Raw genomic sequence first — 13866 nt, 5'->3', positions numbered from 1 at the left:
CTGTATTTCTATTTTTCCATCCTTCAAATTTAATGAATGGAATTAATTTTGATGGCTAATGAACAAACTGATTTTGCCCCTTCCATGTTTGTTTCTGCTGTACAAACTCCTACTACAGAGAACACTGGTTTTTGTTTCAGTTATTTTCAGTGACTTTGGTACTGAGGGGAAAAGCAGGTCTCTCTCCATGGCATGGGGTGAGTAGGTACCTGCTCTACAGTGCTTGCTGCCAGGTAGGATCTAGGGGCCACACCTTTCATTTTTGGTTTGGGGACTGAGGCTGCCAAGCAGCTCTGTGACACTGGTTTAGATAGCCTACTACCTTGCAGTGCCTGGAGCAGAGTGCAGTGCATTCACCTGGAGCTGGGAGCAGTGTCACTGCTTTGCTGATGTCTCTGAGAGCCAACATCACACACCACTTGTTACAAAGTCAGACTGAATTTATTACTCTTGGGTGATTTAAAAAAAGGCAGAAGACAACGTCCAGACATACTGTTACTTAGAGGGGCAGCAAAGCTTTGTATAATTCGTATACGTAAAGTGATCAAAACATAACCTTCAGATCCTTGCAGTCCAAAGGAAGGACAGAAACTGGAAACATAAACTTTCTGCAGCTTGCCCCAGTAATCACTGGTATTGCAGAGAACAACATATTTACAGCAACAAACATCTCTGTAATGATTTAAATTAGCTGTTTACACAATGGTGCTACTTGATTGTTCTGACAGAAACATGAAAGCAGGCTAAGCTTTCCACAAACCAAGTAATTAGTAACAATCCCCTCAGCTCTGCATTTTTTAGGACAACGCTGTTGTAAAAAAAGAAGAAAAAAGGAAAAAATGTACAATAGTACATATAGTTTTGTAGTAAAATGGTATCTGAACAGATTCAGTTCTCCTTCTTTTGTTAAAGCATATACAGCTTTATAAAATATAAACCTTCCAAAGGTCAATTTTAAAAGCTTAGAAGAGGCTTTGCTAATTCTAAAAGTAACAGACAAAATACCATTTTGCTCCTACAAGATATGTATTTTATTTTACCTCAACAGTTTTAGCCTTGGAAGGTGAGCCATGAACTCCACTACCATGTTCTGTGTAAACATCCACCAGTCAACTGAAGACTCCCCCTCGGATGGGAATGCTCTCGTTCAGCCCGTGTTCTATTAGCTTGATGTCCTCCAAATCATCCTTGATGATGCTGATTAAGTGACTCAGCCCTTCTTGCTGCTGCTTCAGGTGCTGCAGATAGTTCAGAAACCTGTGTGAGTATTGTTCAGCTTCACAGACCTAATGGGTAATACTTCTCAGTAGTGTCATGACTGGTGGCATTGGCACATTGATAATCCTGGCATCCTTTCTTTGAGGAAGGAATAACAGCGTTTCCTGTACTAACAGCCCATCTCCACAGAGTGGTTTTGTACGCTAGCTTGGTGCCCTAGCACTGAGACCAATTAAAAGGATGACTTGATCAAACAAGGCAACATGACATTCTAGATAAAGCCAGTGTGCGTCTGGCTTAAATGATCAAGCTCGAAGAGCAGGCCAGGGTTCTACCCAGTAACACTTACTTGCTTGATTTCCCTTAAGAGGTCTGCATCTATGTAATAGCGCTCTTCAGCCCGCACTGCTCCAAAGTGGTTCTGCATCCTGATCTGGGACATGAGCTCATTCAGTCTGCCCTGGGAAGAGAAACAGCCTTAACTCAAACACAACTCATTTACAGCTGTCACAGCTCCAGCATCTACCATTCCTTGAGTCTCCAGGGCTGGAAGCATTGCTGCTCATTCAATTTTTAGATGTTCTGGAAGACATGCAAAGGGTAAGCGACTCCATGATTTCCAAGAGCTCAGAACTACTGAAATACCTACTGGCTATTCAGCAAAGAGCATGATGCTACAACCTATCACACTGACAGACTGAAAGCCTTCCACAACTACTACACACACATGGTTTGGAAAACTGACATGTTTGCAGTGAGGAAACCCCAGAGGTGTTAGCCAAATGCTGTCATCCACTCACCTTGAACTGCGTGGGTGCGTTAAGTTCACACTGAATTGTATCCAACTGTACACGAAGCTGCTCCTCATCTGCTTGAATGGCATAACCACTTTTCCTTTGGATCTCCTGCTTTATTAGCACCTACAAAAGAAACCTTTGACGTTCATTAGAGAACACTTGGCCCATCCTCTCCCCACCAGCCCATCTCTACATCTTTTTGCCCTTCCTCCAGCCTGTTTCTCACTGGATTTGTTGTGTCATTTAGTCTGCTGCTCTAAGACCTCAGGGCAGTCCTGTGGTTTTGGGTAAGTGAGAAAAAAGGGTCCCAAATACGGCAGACCTGAGCTTTCCCTGACAGCTCTGCCTGGCACTTAAATGAACACCTGTTAGCTGAGGTCAGAATAATTTTCAGCACTGGCCTACACAAGATGGAACAGGTTCTTCTTCCCTCTGAGACTGCTTGTGGCACTAGAGTGTGTCAAAGGACTTATTTAGATTATCCCTGTTACCTGCAAGGTTCTGTGTGAAAGCGCCATCAGTTTCCTTTTGTATTGTGCAATTTTTGCCATAGTTGTCGTTTGGTTTTTCTGCAGCTCACTGATATCTTCTGATATTATCTGCAAAGGAGATGGGAGTCAATTGGAAGCCAGAGAAGTTTCTGTTAACAGAACAAGGTAGGCCTGTTTTCAAACTGGGAGCTTCATGACCCTCTGTCACCCAGCAACTTGGTGGCCTTGAACCAGATGATTTTAGAAAGCTTTGTTCTACCTCTACTGTTCTGCGTTGTGCTTATTTTCATACACAACTGGGATTTTCAGAAGGCATTGGAAAATTGGTTGCCCAAAGTTAAAAGTTTGTGCCAATGGACTTAATGGAGCTGGTGTGGATTAGCCTGTAACAAAACAGTAAGCTTGAACCTGAAACAAATGAAAGCCCAACCACTCTGTTCAGTTTTTGGGCAAAGATCTATTTAAGGGATATATTAAGAACATGGTTCACACTTCCATTTTGACCACAGAGGGTCACCACGTAGGGATGTGTATTTAATAGCGCATCCTTTGTCAACAGCAAGTCATGATAAAGATGAGCAACCTTACATCTAATCGAGTTTGATGCTGTTTGGTCATCTGATCCTGGACCTTCAATCTTCTCAGCAGTTCCTTGAAACCCACCATTGGCACAGGAATAAGCCTAGGAGAACACAAATTTTTCTTACAACATGTTTTTATACTGGACATATCAAACATGGTAAGGCTTAATAATTATGAAACAGACTCTAAAATAAAGTCACAGATTATGATGATATTTTATAAATTAATACATAACCATATTCTTTTGCTTAGTTTTAAAGCCCTAACTATTCCCCACAACCTGTTCCTTTTTCATAGAGAAACCAGCCCAATTTATCTGTAACCACTGGAGGATACAAAGGTGCAGCACCTTCAGCAAGAAAGAGAAAAAACCATAAGGGTTGCAAAAAATAAGTCACAATAACTAATCCATGTAATGGAGGACACCACTCCTCCAAGGAACCCAAGTAAGACTCTTTATTCTGACAGCTCCTAAGCGCCTAAATGGGTAAAGGGATTAAGACAGGCACTTCCAGTAATCTTCACTGCTTTCAAGGGGATCAGCACTTGGCCAAGTTGTACTCGAGTAACTTTCTCACAAGTTACCTGAAGGGCACTGTGCAATTATTATCTCTTTCTCCCCTGTCCAAGCCTTGCTGCAATATTTCAATACTTGGACAGACTATTTGACTTACTTATCAGGATCAGGATTATCAACTTTGGCTTGTTCCCATATAATAGGATCAACACCTAAAAAAAAAAAAAGGATTTTTAGTATGGCTATCTGAGAGATGTTACAGCTGCTAACCAGAAAAAATGCTGTGCAATACACAAACCCTCTGAACTATGCTAATTCAAATGCCTGTTGCACAAATTAAGGTTAATTAAAGTAGTTCTTTAAAAGACCTGGTCCTGAGCAGGGACAGTAAATTCAGACCCAAAGGCTGTCAAGCATTGGTCTGAAAGCAGGGGAAAGGAATAACCCATAGGTGCTCCCATTGGATAATCCATACTTTAAAGGCAGAAATTATTACTGCTCCCACTATATGCCACACTTGGGTCATCTGTCCTTTTGAAGTTGCTTATTGTGTGAAACAAATATTTAAAAAATCAGTAACTAAGTGATCAAAGCACCAAATCAGTTGGCAAAATAATCCCAGCAGGATTTAGCTCTGACTTTTCTGCAAGACTAGGCCCAGTGCCTTTTCCAATCCAGATTTCATGACCTTTCATATCCTAAATGTGGACATATATAAAAGCTACAGACACAAAGGAAAGTCATCTAATCAAATGACATGAAAAGCCCTTAACTGTTCTAAACCAAAGCTATATGTGCAAAGCTGTCTGTGGCCACGTAGTCAAGCTAAGAGAGCCACCTGAAAACTGCAAGTGAGTACAGGACATGATTATTCTGATGTTTAACTTTTCTTTTTTTCTTATTTTCACAGGTGCTTCCCAGCAGGCCGACACCAGCTTTTTTCCCGGTGAGCCCAAAAGGCCCAGCCCACGCACCGGCAGGAGGGTTCTGCAGGAGCTGCTTGACTTGTGCTGGAGACAGCTCTGTCCTGGCCATGGACAGGCTGACCCCCAGCTGCTGCAGGGATGATTTGATGTTGGCTTGCTCAAAGTGGGCGTAGAGGGTTGTTGCAGGAACTCTCCTCGAGGTGCCGTTGGGGGAGCGCTCCACAATGTAAATGATCACTTCTGTCCTGAGCGAGGCAAAATGCAGAACGTCAGGAAAAGGTCAGCAGCACGAAGGAGCTAACACAATACACAACCACCCAAAATCCAAGCTATCACTTCTCCCAGCGGACTTTTAACTTCTTTAGGCAAGTGAGATGTAAAGGGTTTCATGCAGTAAGGGAGAGAGAGAAAAGCTGTAAATACCATGACATTCTCTGCTCTCTCCAGTTTTACCAACCATATTCTATGGTGATACTAGTACTACATAAAGAATAACCTAAAATCTCTGGAAAGGTGCTGGACTTAATGCCGTAAGAAAACCTGTACAAAGGACTAAGAGATACAAATCAAACTCAGGATGAAGAGATCTAAAATCAAGGAGAAGGGGAGACAGTAGACTTGGGCAGCAACCCTTTCTAACACGCAATATCAATGGGCAACCCCGTGGGAATTTCACGTACTGGTCATCAGGCATTGTTTTAACTCCTTCGACATTGACAGTGAGGGTCTGGTTTCCTCCCAGAATTTTGTGTAGGGATTCTACGAGCTGCTGCTGCTGGCTTCGAATATCTGCTTCTTTTCTATTAAACACCAAGACCACGAGGCCATCTTCATCTTTGTTGTTGGGCATTAAACTGTAACCCACAGCCTGCCAAGGAACAAATGAAAAATGAAGGTTATTACTTAGCAAATGCACATCCTTGTGGCGTGAAGGGGAGGGGCTAAATCCCTCAATTTATAGAGCACTGGTTCAAAATTTAACTCACGATTTATTCAGAGCTAAAAAAACATGAAATCAATCCCTTTTTAAATCAATCTCTCACACAGCCATCAGTACAGCAGCTTTAAAAGTTTGGATTTTTCCTAAGTATCCTTTTTCCATAAGGGGAGTTGCCAACGCAGCAGAGCTGACAGCAATCAGGAACATTTTACAAACTGACCCTTTACCAAATTTCAAGTGGAACCAGAGGATCAGACTTTATTACAAGCAAAAGCAGAGTGGCAGCTTTCACCTCCTCTTACTTGTCAGCTCTCACCCCAAGGTGGCACTGGTGACAGGGTGGAGAGCAAGGGCTTTGTGAGGCCCTGACACTGCATGTGGGTCAGTGACCGGCTTCTTTCCCCTTGTGCAAGTTCAGCTGAAGAGAGAAATGAGTTTGAGATGTGCCCAGGAGCCCAGTTTTGTCAGCAGAGGGTAATGCCCTGCCATGGTGAACCTTGCAGAACCAGCCATCCTGCCATGGAGCACAACAGCCACAGCTAAGGAAGAATTTGTTTCTAAGCACGTGACATGAAATACTCTGGGTATTTCTGTTTAAAATAAATAACTCTTCCACAATCTCTTTATGCAACACAGCATTTTCAAACTAGAACAGATGTATTTTACTGCATTGTGGTCCTTCAAACAACAGCCTGTAAGACACGTCTTAGCAGCATGCATTTCTTGGTCTGGAGCTGCATGCTTCTCATGTGTCCTAGAGCTGGAATTGTGTACAAGTGGACCCTTCATGTAATGCTTCTTTCTTGTCTGATGCTGGGTGTTTCCAGAGGCAATAACCAAAATAGCTTATGACACTCTGTTCCTATCCCTGTGCCCCCTTCTCCCCTATTTTTTGCAGGCATCTTCCACTGGTGGCACAGATGGGACTCGTCAGTATTTCACTTATGGCATGTGAATTCATGGCATTAGAAATGCTCCAGTCACAGGGACAAGAGTAAACATAGTATCTGGTATTGTCCAACCTGAAGACTCTTCTTTCTCATAAATGAAACTCTAAAATAACTGATTTTTCATCACACAATTTATAATGGGCAATTTTTCAAAGCTCAGAAACTGTGAAAGCAATTTCAGACAACAACTTACAAGAAAATAAGCTTTCAGGTGCATTGCTAATAAAATGTTCAAGGTAACACTAAAAAATGTGATGCAACAAAACCAAACATTTGTTAGGCAGGCACGAGTGCTGCAAAAATGCTACAGAAGTCTCATAATGTAACTAATCAACACTAGACTTAATTCAGCATTAACCTACATTCAGGACACAAAGTTTGCACTCCAAAGGATCAGCTCAGGGAAGGAAGGTATCACCATGCCTGCCCCAAATCCCCTTACAAGCCTGAGGCTTAGCAAGACTGTCAGCAGATGCAGGATTTGCAGAGGATGGAGAGCCACAAATTTGTCAACCTGAGAAGCAAGATCTGGAACTGCTGACGATTTCACACAGGGAATGGAGTCAGCATGAGCACTGGCAAGGATAAAAGCTGGTGGATTTTAAACCTGGCATGGGTCAGGTTCATAGAGGGTTATTTTAATATAGACAAAGCAAGGAAGAAAGACCCTGAAGTTCTTATTCCAAATATTCAGTTTCTTTCAGACAAGAAGGTTATTTTTAATGGTTTCTGTCTTACTGTAACATACACAGACACACATTAGAATTAATTTCCATAGATCTGTTTGAAGTACACACACACTAACCTGAATGCTAGCACATGAAATTGTTACTTTCATGCTCCACATCAAGGCTCATTATCTAGTCCCTCCACACCACCCAGATTTCCAGCATCTTCGAACCTTTTAATGAGTATGCATCAGAACTGTGCAGATTACCTGGAAAAATACTGTTTCAGAATACTCTTACCAGCGACAAACTGGTTTAACACCCATGAGCGGCCCAGACTCAGCAGAGTAAGGGATCGGCGCCCTCTGTAGGCAGCTGAACCATGCCATACCTTAAACCGGCAGAAGGGGTTTTCCTGCGTGAACTCCACCGGAGCGATGTTGTTATTGAAGTACCCTTTGCCCGTGCCCCAGAAGGCTTGGAGCTGGTTCCACTTGGCCAGAATGGCATCCCTCTCATCTCCCAGCAACGTCGGGGCCGAGAGGGCGCTGGCTGTGTTGATGAGCTGGTTGGACTGAGCGGGTGTCTGGGCAGGCTGGTTGAACAGCCCAGTGCCTAACGCTGGGTGGGATGAAGAGAAATAAATTAACCCGTCGACCAACCGTGACCATGCTATCACCTACTGCCTGCCTATCACTAGCATCACTTCTTATCACATTCTGAGAAGCGAAATAAAACCACCTAACAAATAAATGAATTAAAATCAGATCATGTTTCTTGTCTTTTTACAGCCATTCATCATCTACAACAAAAGTTCCTGAATGCTACATTAAAAGAATTTTTTTTTTTTTTAAAGGCAGCACCTGTAATAATCCATGTCACCACCTGGCACTCTCAATATCTACATTTGAGAGGCGGTTACAAATTCAGTGGACTCAGAGCCTGAAGCTGCTTATTATCCAGCTCCCATTTAAATTATCTTCAATGCCTTTTTCCTCCCCCTTCTTGTAATGCTGTGACTAAAACATCAGTTCTCTAACTACATTCTGCCAGCATTAAACCAAAGGGGTAAATATCGCTGGAAGCTCAAGGGTGAAGCTCAGGGACTCGCTTGAGCTCTAGTTTAAGAGTTTAAGTGTTAAACAGCCTCCTGTTACAATACACTTCTGTCCCACTACCCCAGCAACTGAAGATGGCAGTGTTGCGCTTTCACTGCTAAGGGATGGGTAAATCCAAAGGCCATACTCACTGGTCTGCTGCTGCTGCTGCTGCTGGGTTCCAAAGCCTCCAAAGCCTAGCCCAGTTCCCAACCCACTACCCAAGCCAGTTCCAGTTCCTGTGCCAAAACTGGTACCAAATCCAAAGCCTTTGTTCTGGGTACCACCAAAGAGTCCTAGGGAAACAGGTACATGATTAGTGAGAAGAAGAGCACAGCAGCCCTGCAATGCAAAGCCCTCGTGGATTTGCTCTGAAGGAAGGCAGGCAGTCAGTCCCTCAGCCCCTTACCGCCGGTGCCGGTATTGGTGGGAGCAGAGAAGCTGAACGCCGGCGCCGCGCTGGTGGTGGTGGTCCCAAAGCCTCCGAAGGCACCTGCCGAACACAGACCGCGGTCAGGCAGCGGCACACGGCCCCGGAGCCGGGCACAACACCACAACCGACCGCACGCCTCGGGGGTTATGGGAACGGGTGCTGACAGACGGATGGCACATGGCACAAGCATGTAGTTCACACTGAGCATGGGCACCGAGCTCATTGCCCAAGGAAATGGGGGAGAAAACACGGACCACAAAGCCACAACTTGTATGGTGTGTCAAGAAAGCAAACAAAAGGCAGCAGTCAACTGACATCTTGGTCCTTTACCAGAGGGATGTGCCTTCCCTAGGGACAGACACAACTAACAGTACTATTTCTTACATTCCTTCTCAGAAATGCTTCTGGTCAATGTCACTACTAAGTGTTTAATAAACAACTTGATGTTTTGTGAACTTTACAAACGGTCCTAACCTCGGGAAACAAACCAAAGCCTGAGGCCAGATACACACAGTCTCTGCGCTTACAGGCAAAATTTACAGGTAAAATTCTACAAGGTCATTTTTTTCCAAAGCCTTGTTTCCCAATGATCATTCCCATTACGCCTCATTTGGAGGTTCAACTACTAGTATAGGAAGATGGATGCAAAAGCAATTGGCCTTCCACAGATTTTCAGGAAAAGCAGCCACTGGCCAGCAGGAGAGGACCTAAGTGAGTGCCTGAGCTCCAGTAGTGCCAATGGCACTGGCCCAAGGTGCAGCCTGTGGAGCACTGACCTGCCTGGGAAACCAAGGTCTCTGTGTTTCATGCTGCTTTTACACATCCTCAAACGACAAAAGACAGTCTGCTACACAGGATTTGTCACAAAGATGCTGCCTCTCCTCACTCACATGTCAATAGCAAAAAAAAAAGGTTCTTTTGATCTATTACACTCACAGTCCTCCTGTCCACAAACCAAATGAAAAGCACAAATCAAAGCTGATATGCAAATGTACTTTATTTCCATTCAGCAAACACCTTGATGTGAGTGGGCACAAGAAATTGCTCCCTCTAACAGCCATGTTTCAGCCCTGCCAGCGAGCGGGACACCCTGGCAGGAGCACCAGGAGATGACACCATTTTTAGGTACCTGTGTACGCACTGCAAATTTAGTCATCCTTTCTTGAAAAGGACCCGAGAGTATAAATTAAATACCAAAGTATCAAATTAAATATCAGATAGACTATCCATGGTCTCTTCTGGCACAAATCAATGAAGTCAGTGAAGAGTGTTCACAGCAAATAAACCCAATGAGACCGCTGGAGCGCACAGAACAGATGAGAGGTGCTGACACAGAGAGCAATGACACTGTGGGATGGACAGAATTCCTATACGAGCAGCAGCAACGGGACACCCTGGCCTAATTCCACACCTACACAAGCATCAGAAATCCATCCGGTCCGGTGTTTTCATAGGGAATGGGAAATATTTGAGGTGAAACGACATCAGCTGATGGCCCAGATCTGATGGATCTCCATACAAAGGGCTTCCTTGGCCACCCCCAGTGCCCCCGTCCCGTGCAGGCCTCCCTGGAGCAGGAGCACCCCCGGTCACAGCTGGCTCTGACTTTGTGCCGGTCGTATACAATTCGTTTCTGCACAGAAACTACTGAGGTGGGGTGTGTTCATGACAGCCAACGCAAGGCCGATGAGGAGACACGGGGGAAGATGGAAACATGACTGCAGTAGTCCAAGAATCTCATGTCAGGAAACAGGGGAAAGGGACCAGCTCTGGGATTGCTCGAGACCACCTGGATTCATTCCCATTCCAGAGACTTTTGCCTACGGGGTTATTTTTCCTCAAAAGCTATTCCTCGAGAATTTAACAGGCAAACCCCCTCCCATTCCATTTCCAGAGCTTTTATGGCCAGCCTTCACTGGATATGAGGGTTAGTAGTGGACACAGATCCCCGGTGAGGGATGTAATTCTTGGACCCCTGCTGGTAACATTTACCACAGAACACGTATTTACGCATTATCTACCTGCGCTTGCCAGACTGTTACCAAAATTGAAAGGTGGAGTTGAGGTAGTGGAAACACCGAAATTCCCAATATTAAAATTCACCGCGGGATTAGCAGTTAATCCGAAACCCCCAAAATTAAACCCACTGGCAGTGGAGTTTGCAGTTTCAAGCCCACCAAATCCTGACGAGCGGGAAGCAGAAAAAGAGCAAGGCAACATTAGTTCTGAGTGAAAGGCAGGTCCCAGGAGAGAGAAACTGAAGCATTTTTCCATCCCCATGGGCAAGACAGGCATAGACACAAGAGTAAAAGGTATTTACTGTCAGTAAACATTATTTATTGGACACTTAAAAGCTCCAGACACTGCTGCTGTAAGGACATTATTTTTCAATCATACTGTGCATAAAGCAGCAGCATTTCCCCACATTATTTCAAAGCCTTATCTCTGTGATCCAATATTCACATTAACAGTCATTTTTAACAGCCTAAGACTGCTCAATACAGCTTCATCTGTGTTAAGTGTAACAGATAATACCAAAATAATTCATAAACTATCAGGAAGGCAAGAGTAAATCATTTTCAAATACAAATACACACACTCAGATACATGACAGAATAACCACAAAACACAGCTCCAGCAGCTGAGGCATCACACAAGCCTCAGCTACTCCAGGGCAGACTTATCCAAGTTCTATTGCCAAAATCTGCCCACCTCAGCCTTGCTGGATTTACTGATGCACCCAGCGCCCCAGGGATGCAGCTGAAAGGGGTTCATGCTGGACAGACAACGGGAAGTCCTGAGGTATGATACCAGATTTCCCTCTGACATTTGTCTGTGAGTGTCATAAACCTTACCACAGTGCACAGGCAGCACAAGGTGATGTTTTACCTCAGATGGGGCCAGAAAGAGTGTGTGCAAAAGAGACAGTAAAATTCAGGCTAACTAGAGCAAAGATGAATCCTGTCCAAATGACTTGTTTGGAGTCAACAAATAATTATTTTACTAAGTGAGGACAAGGAAAGCTCTGTCTTACACTTCACCATGACTAACAGTGACAAAAGCAAAAGGGAAAAAGTCTAACTTTACTAGTTAACCCCTGTCTTTTACCTTGCTCAAAAATGAGCTTCCAAGGGCATCTCGTCCAAACGACGAATTTACTGCAAGCAAAATGCTGATCCGAGGGACCTGCACCACCCCATCACAAGCACCTTTCGCGACTCCCGGACCCGCCGGGGACCGGGCGGCGCGCGGGACGGCGCCTCTGAGGCGGCCGCGGCTCCCATTGGCTGGGGGGCACGCGCTGCCGGCGACCGCCGCTCCCATTGGCCGCAGGGCACGCGCGGGCCGCCGCCGCCGCGGTTCTCATTGGCGGGGGGGCACGCGCGGGTCCCTGAGGGGCCGCAATTCCCATTGGCGGGGGGGCACGCGCGGGTCCCTGAGGCGGCCGCCGTTCTCATTGGCCGGGGGGCACGCGCTGCCGGCCGCCGCGGTTCTCATTGGCGGGGGGGCACGCGCGGGTCCCTGAGGGGGCCGCGATCCCCATTGGCTGGGGGGCACGCGCGGGTCCCTGAGGCGGCCGCCGTTCTCATTTGCGGGGGGGCACGCGCTGCCGGCCTCAGAAGTTCTCATTGGCGGGGGGGCGGCACGAGGGGGGACACGCGAGGGCCGCCGCCGCAGTTCCCCATTGGCCGGGGGGCACGCGCGGCCCTCTGAGGCGGCCACTGTTCTCATTGGCGGGGGGGCACGCGCTGCCGGCCGCCGCGGCTCTCATTGGCCAAGGGAGGGGGGGGCACGCGCTGCCCGCTGCTCGGCTCCCCCCGCCCCGCCCCTCCGCGCCCCGCTCTCCCCGCGCTCACCGGTCGGGTTGGCGGCCCCGGCTCCCGCCGTGGCGCTGAAGTTGAAGGCCATGGGGCCGATCGTGGGACGGCGAGCGGAGGCCCCCGCGGGAGGCGCGTACGAGCCCCCGCGGCGGGTCCAGCCACAAACAAAACCAGCCGCACACGCCGCTTTTCCGCCACCGCCGCCGCCAAAGCGCTTCCGGGTGGCGGAGGCGACGCGCGGTGACGTACTCGGCGCGCGCCAGCGGGCTGTACCACTGCGGGCAGCGGGACGGGGGCGCCGGGAGAGGCTTCATGTCCCAAAGGAAATAAAGGAGAATGAAGCCGAGCAGCTCTTCCATGAGGATCGCGGGCCTTGCCGGGATTCCCCAACACTGGGACCGCAGTGGCCCTGGTTCTCTTGGGTGTCCCCGCTCTAGGAGGTGGCGGGAAGGGACACGACTCAGCTCCTTCCCAGTGAGGGCTGCCACAGGCACCCACAGCCACGAGGAGCAGCTTCCTTCCATGAGGGAACCGCTGCCCACGGAGGTGGCGGAGTCTTCCTCTCTGGGCACATTCCTATGGCAGCTGCACCCAAAGCATCCCACGGTGCTGGGAAAAGCAGAGCAGAGCCAGGCCCCAGAGCGTTTTCCCAGGATCATTCCCAAAAAACCAAGATTTGGGGTGACAGTGCTACTACCGAATATCAGGAGGGCTTGGTCTGGAAGGGACCTTCAAGCCATCATGCTCTGGCCCATGCCATATGTGGAAAACGACCGGATAATACTTTTGCATTTATGTATTACCCTATGCACGTTGTTAGTGATTACGAGTATTTAGAAATAGTATCAAAGATAACTCTTTTTAGCTGCATGTTAATATAATCTATCAGGTTAAGCATGCACGGTGATGCTTATAGAAATAGTGGTGTCATCAATATAATATCTGTGTATCACTCATGGAAATAATAATGTGGTGAATGTACTGTGTTACAGACCTTAGCAAAACATAAGATGTTAAAAAAAAAGAGGCTTTTGAGTAACTAAAAACACTCTAAAGCCATGCACTGACCAACCTGTCCAAGTGGTAAGATATCCAACACAAACCAGAGCACCGGAGGTCAATTAGAGAATACCACGTTAAATGTAAGGAGGACATACTAAATCTTTATCAGGGGATGTGAAACAGCAGGATGGAGACACAAAAGAAATAAAATATATTGACCTGACACCGAGGATATCATGCAGATAAACTGGAGTGGGAAGAAGGAGTTCCCAAAACATCAGAAAGTTCACAAGAATGTTTGAATAATGCATGAAACACATGAAAATGCATGTACCTCATCGATGTAACAGTATAAAGATAACACTGTCTGGATACACCAGTGTTCTTCAGCTGTTGGTGAGGAGCACCCCAGCACTGGAAATAC

The 13866-nt window shown here is 46.5% G+C and overlaps 2 protein-coding genes across 3 annotated transcripts in view; both read right to left on the bottom strand.

Moving 5' to 3' along the window:
• Positions 1-13866, bottom strand: part of SCARB2 (scavenger receptor class B member 2) — a 38350-nt gene that overhangs the window by 7373 nt on the left and 17111 nt on the right. The window lies entirely within an intron of this gene.
• NUP54 (nucleoporin 54) lies at positions 420-12669 on the bottom strand. Of its 2 annotated transcripts, XM_059843550.1 has the most exons (13): positions 12477-12669; positions 10641-10802; positions 8596-8679; positions 8339-8482; positions 7481-7710; positions 5212-5399; positions 4580-4776; positions 3763-3817; positions 3095-3188; positions 2507-2614; positions 2019-2138; positions 1568-1678; positions 420-1238 (listed from the first exon to the last, which is right to left on the bottom strand). In XM_059843550.1, exons 1-13 carry the CDS (start codon positions 12526-12528, stop codon positions 1110-1112), a joined length of 1674 nt encoding a protein of 557 aa, XP_059699533.1. In that variant the 5' UTR covers positions 12529-12669; the 3' UTR covers positions 420-1109. The 2 variants fall into 2 exon arrangements, with proteins under 2 accessions (XP_059699533.1, XP_059699532.1); XM_059843549.1 differs by lacking the exon at positions 10641-10802 and having other exon boundaries at positions 12477-12668.

Source organism: Haemorhous mexicanus, chromosome 4 (genome assembly GCF_027477595.1).
Source record: "Haemorhous mexicanus isolate bHaeMex1 chromosome 4, bHaeMex1.pri, whole genome shotgun sequence".
Classification (NCBI taxonomy): Eukaryota; Metazoa; Chordata; class Aves; order Passeriformes; family Fringillidae; genus Haemorhous; species Haemorhous mexicanus.
Note: the sequence above shows the minus strand (reverse complement) of the source record. Positions and strands in the feature narration are given on the sequence as shown.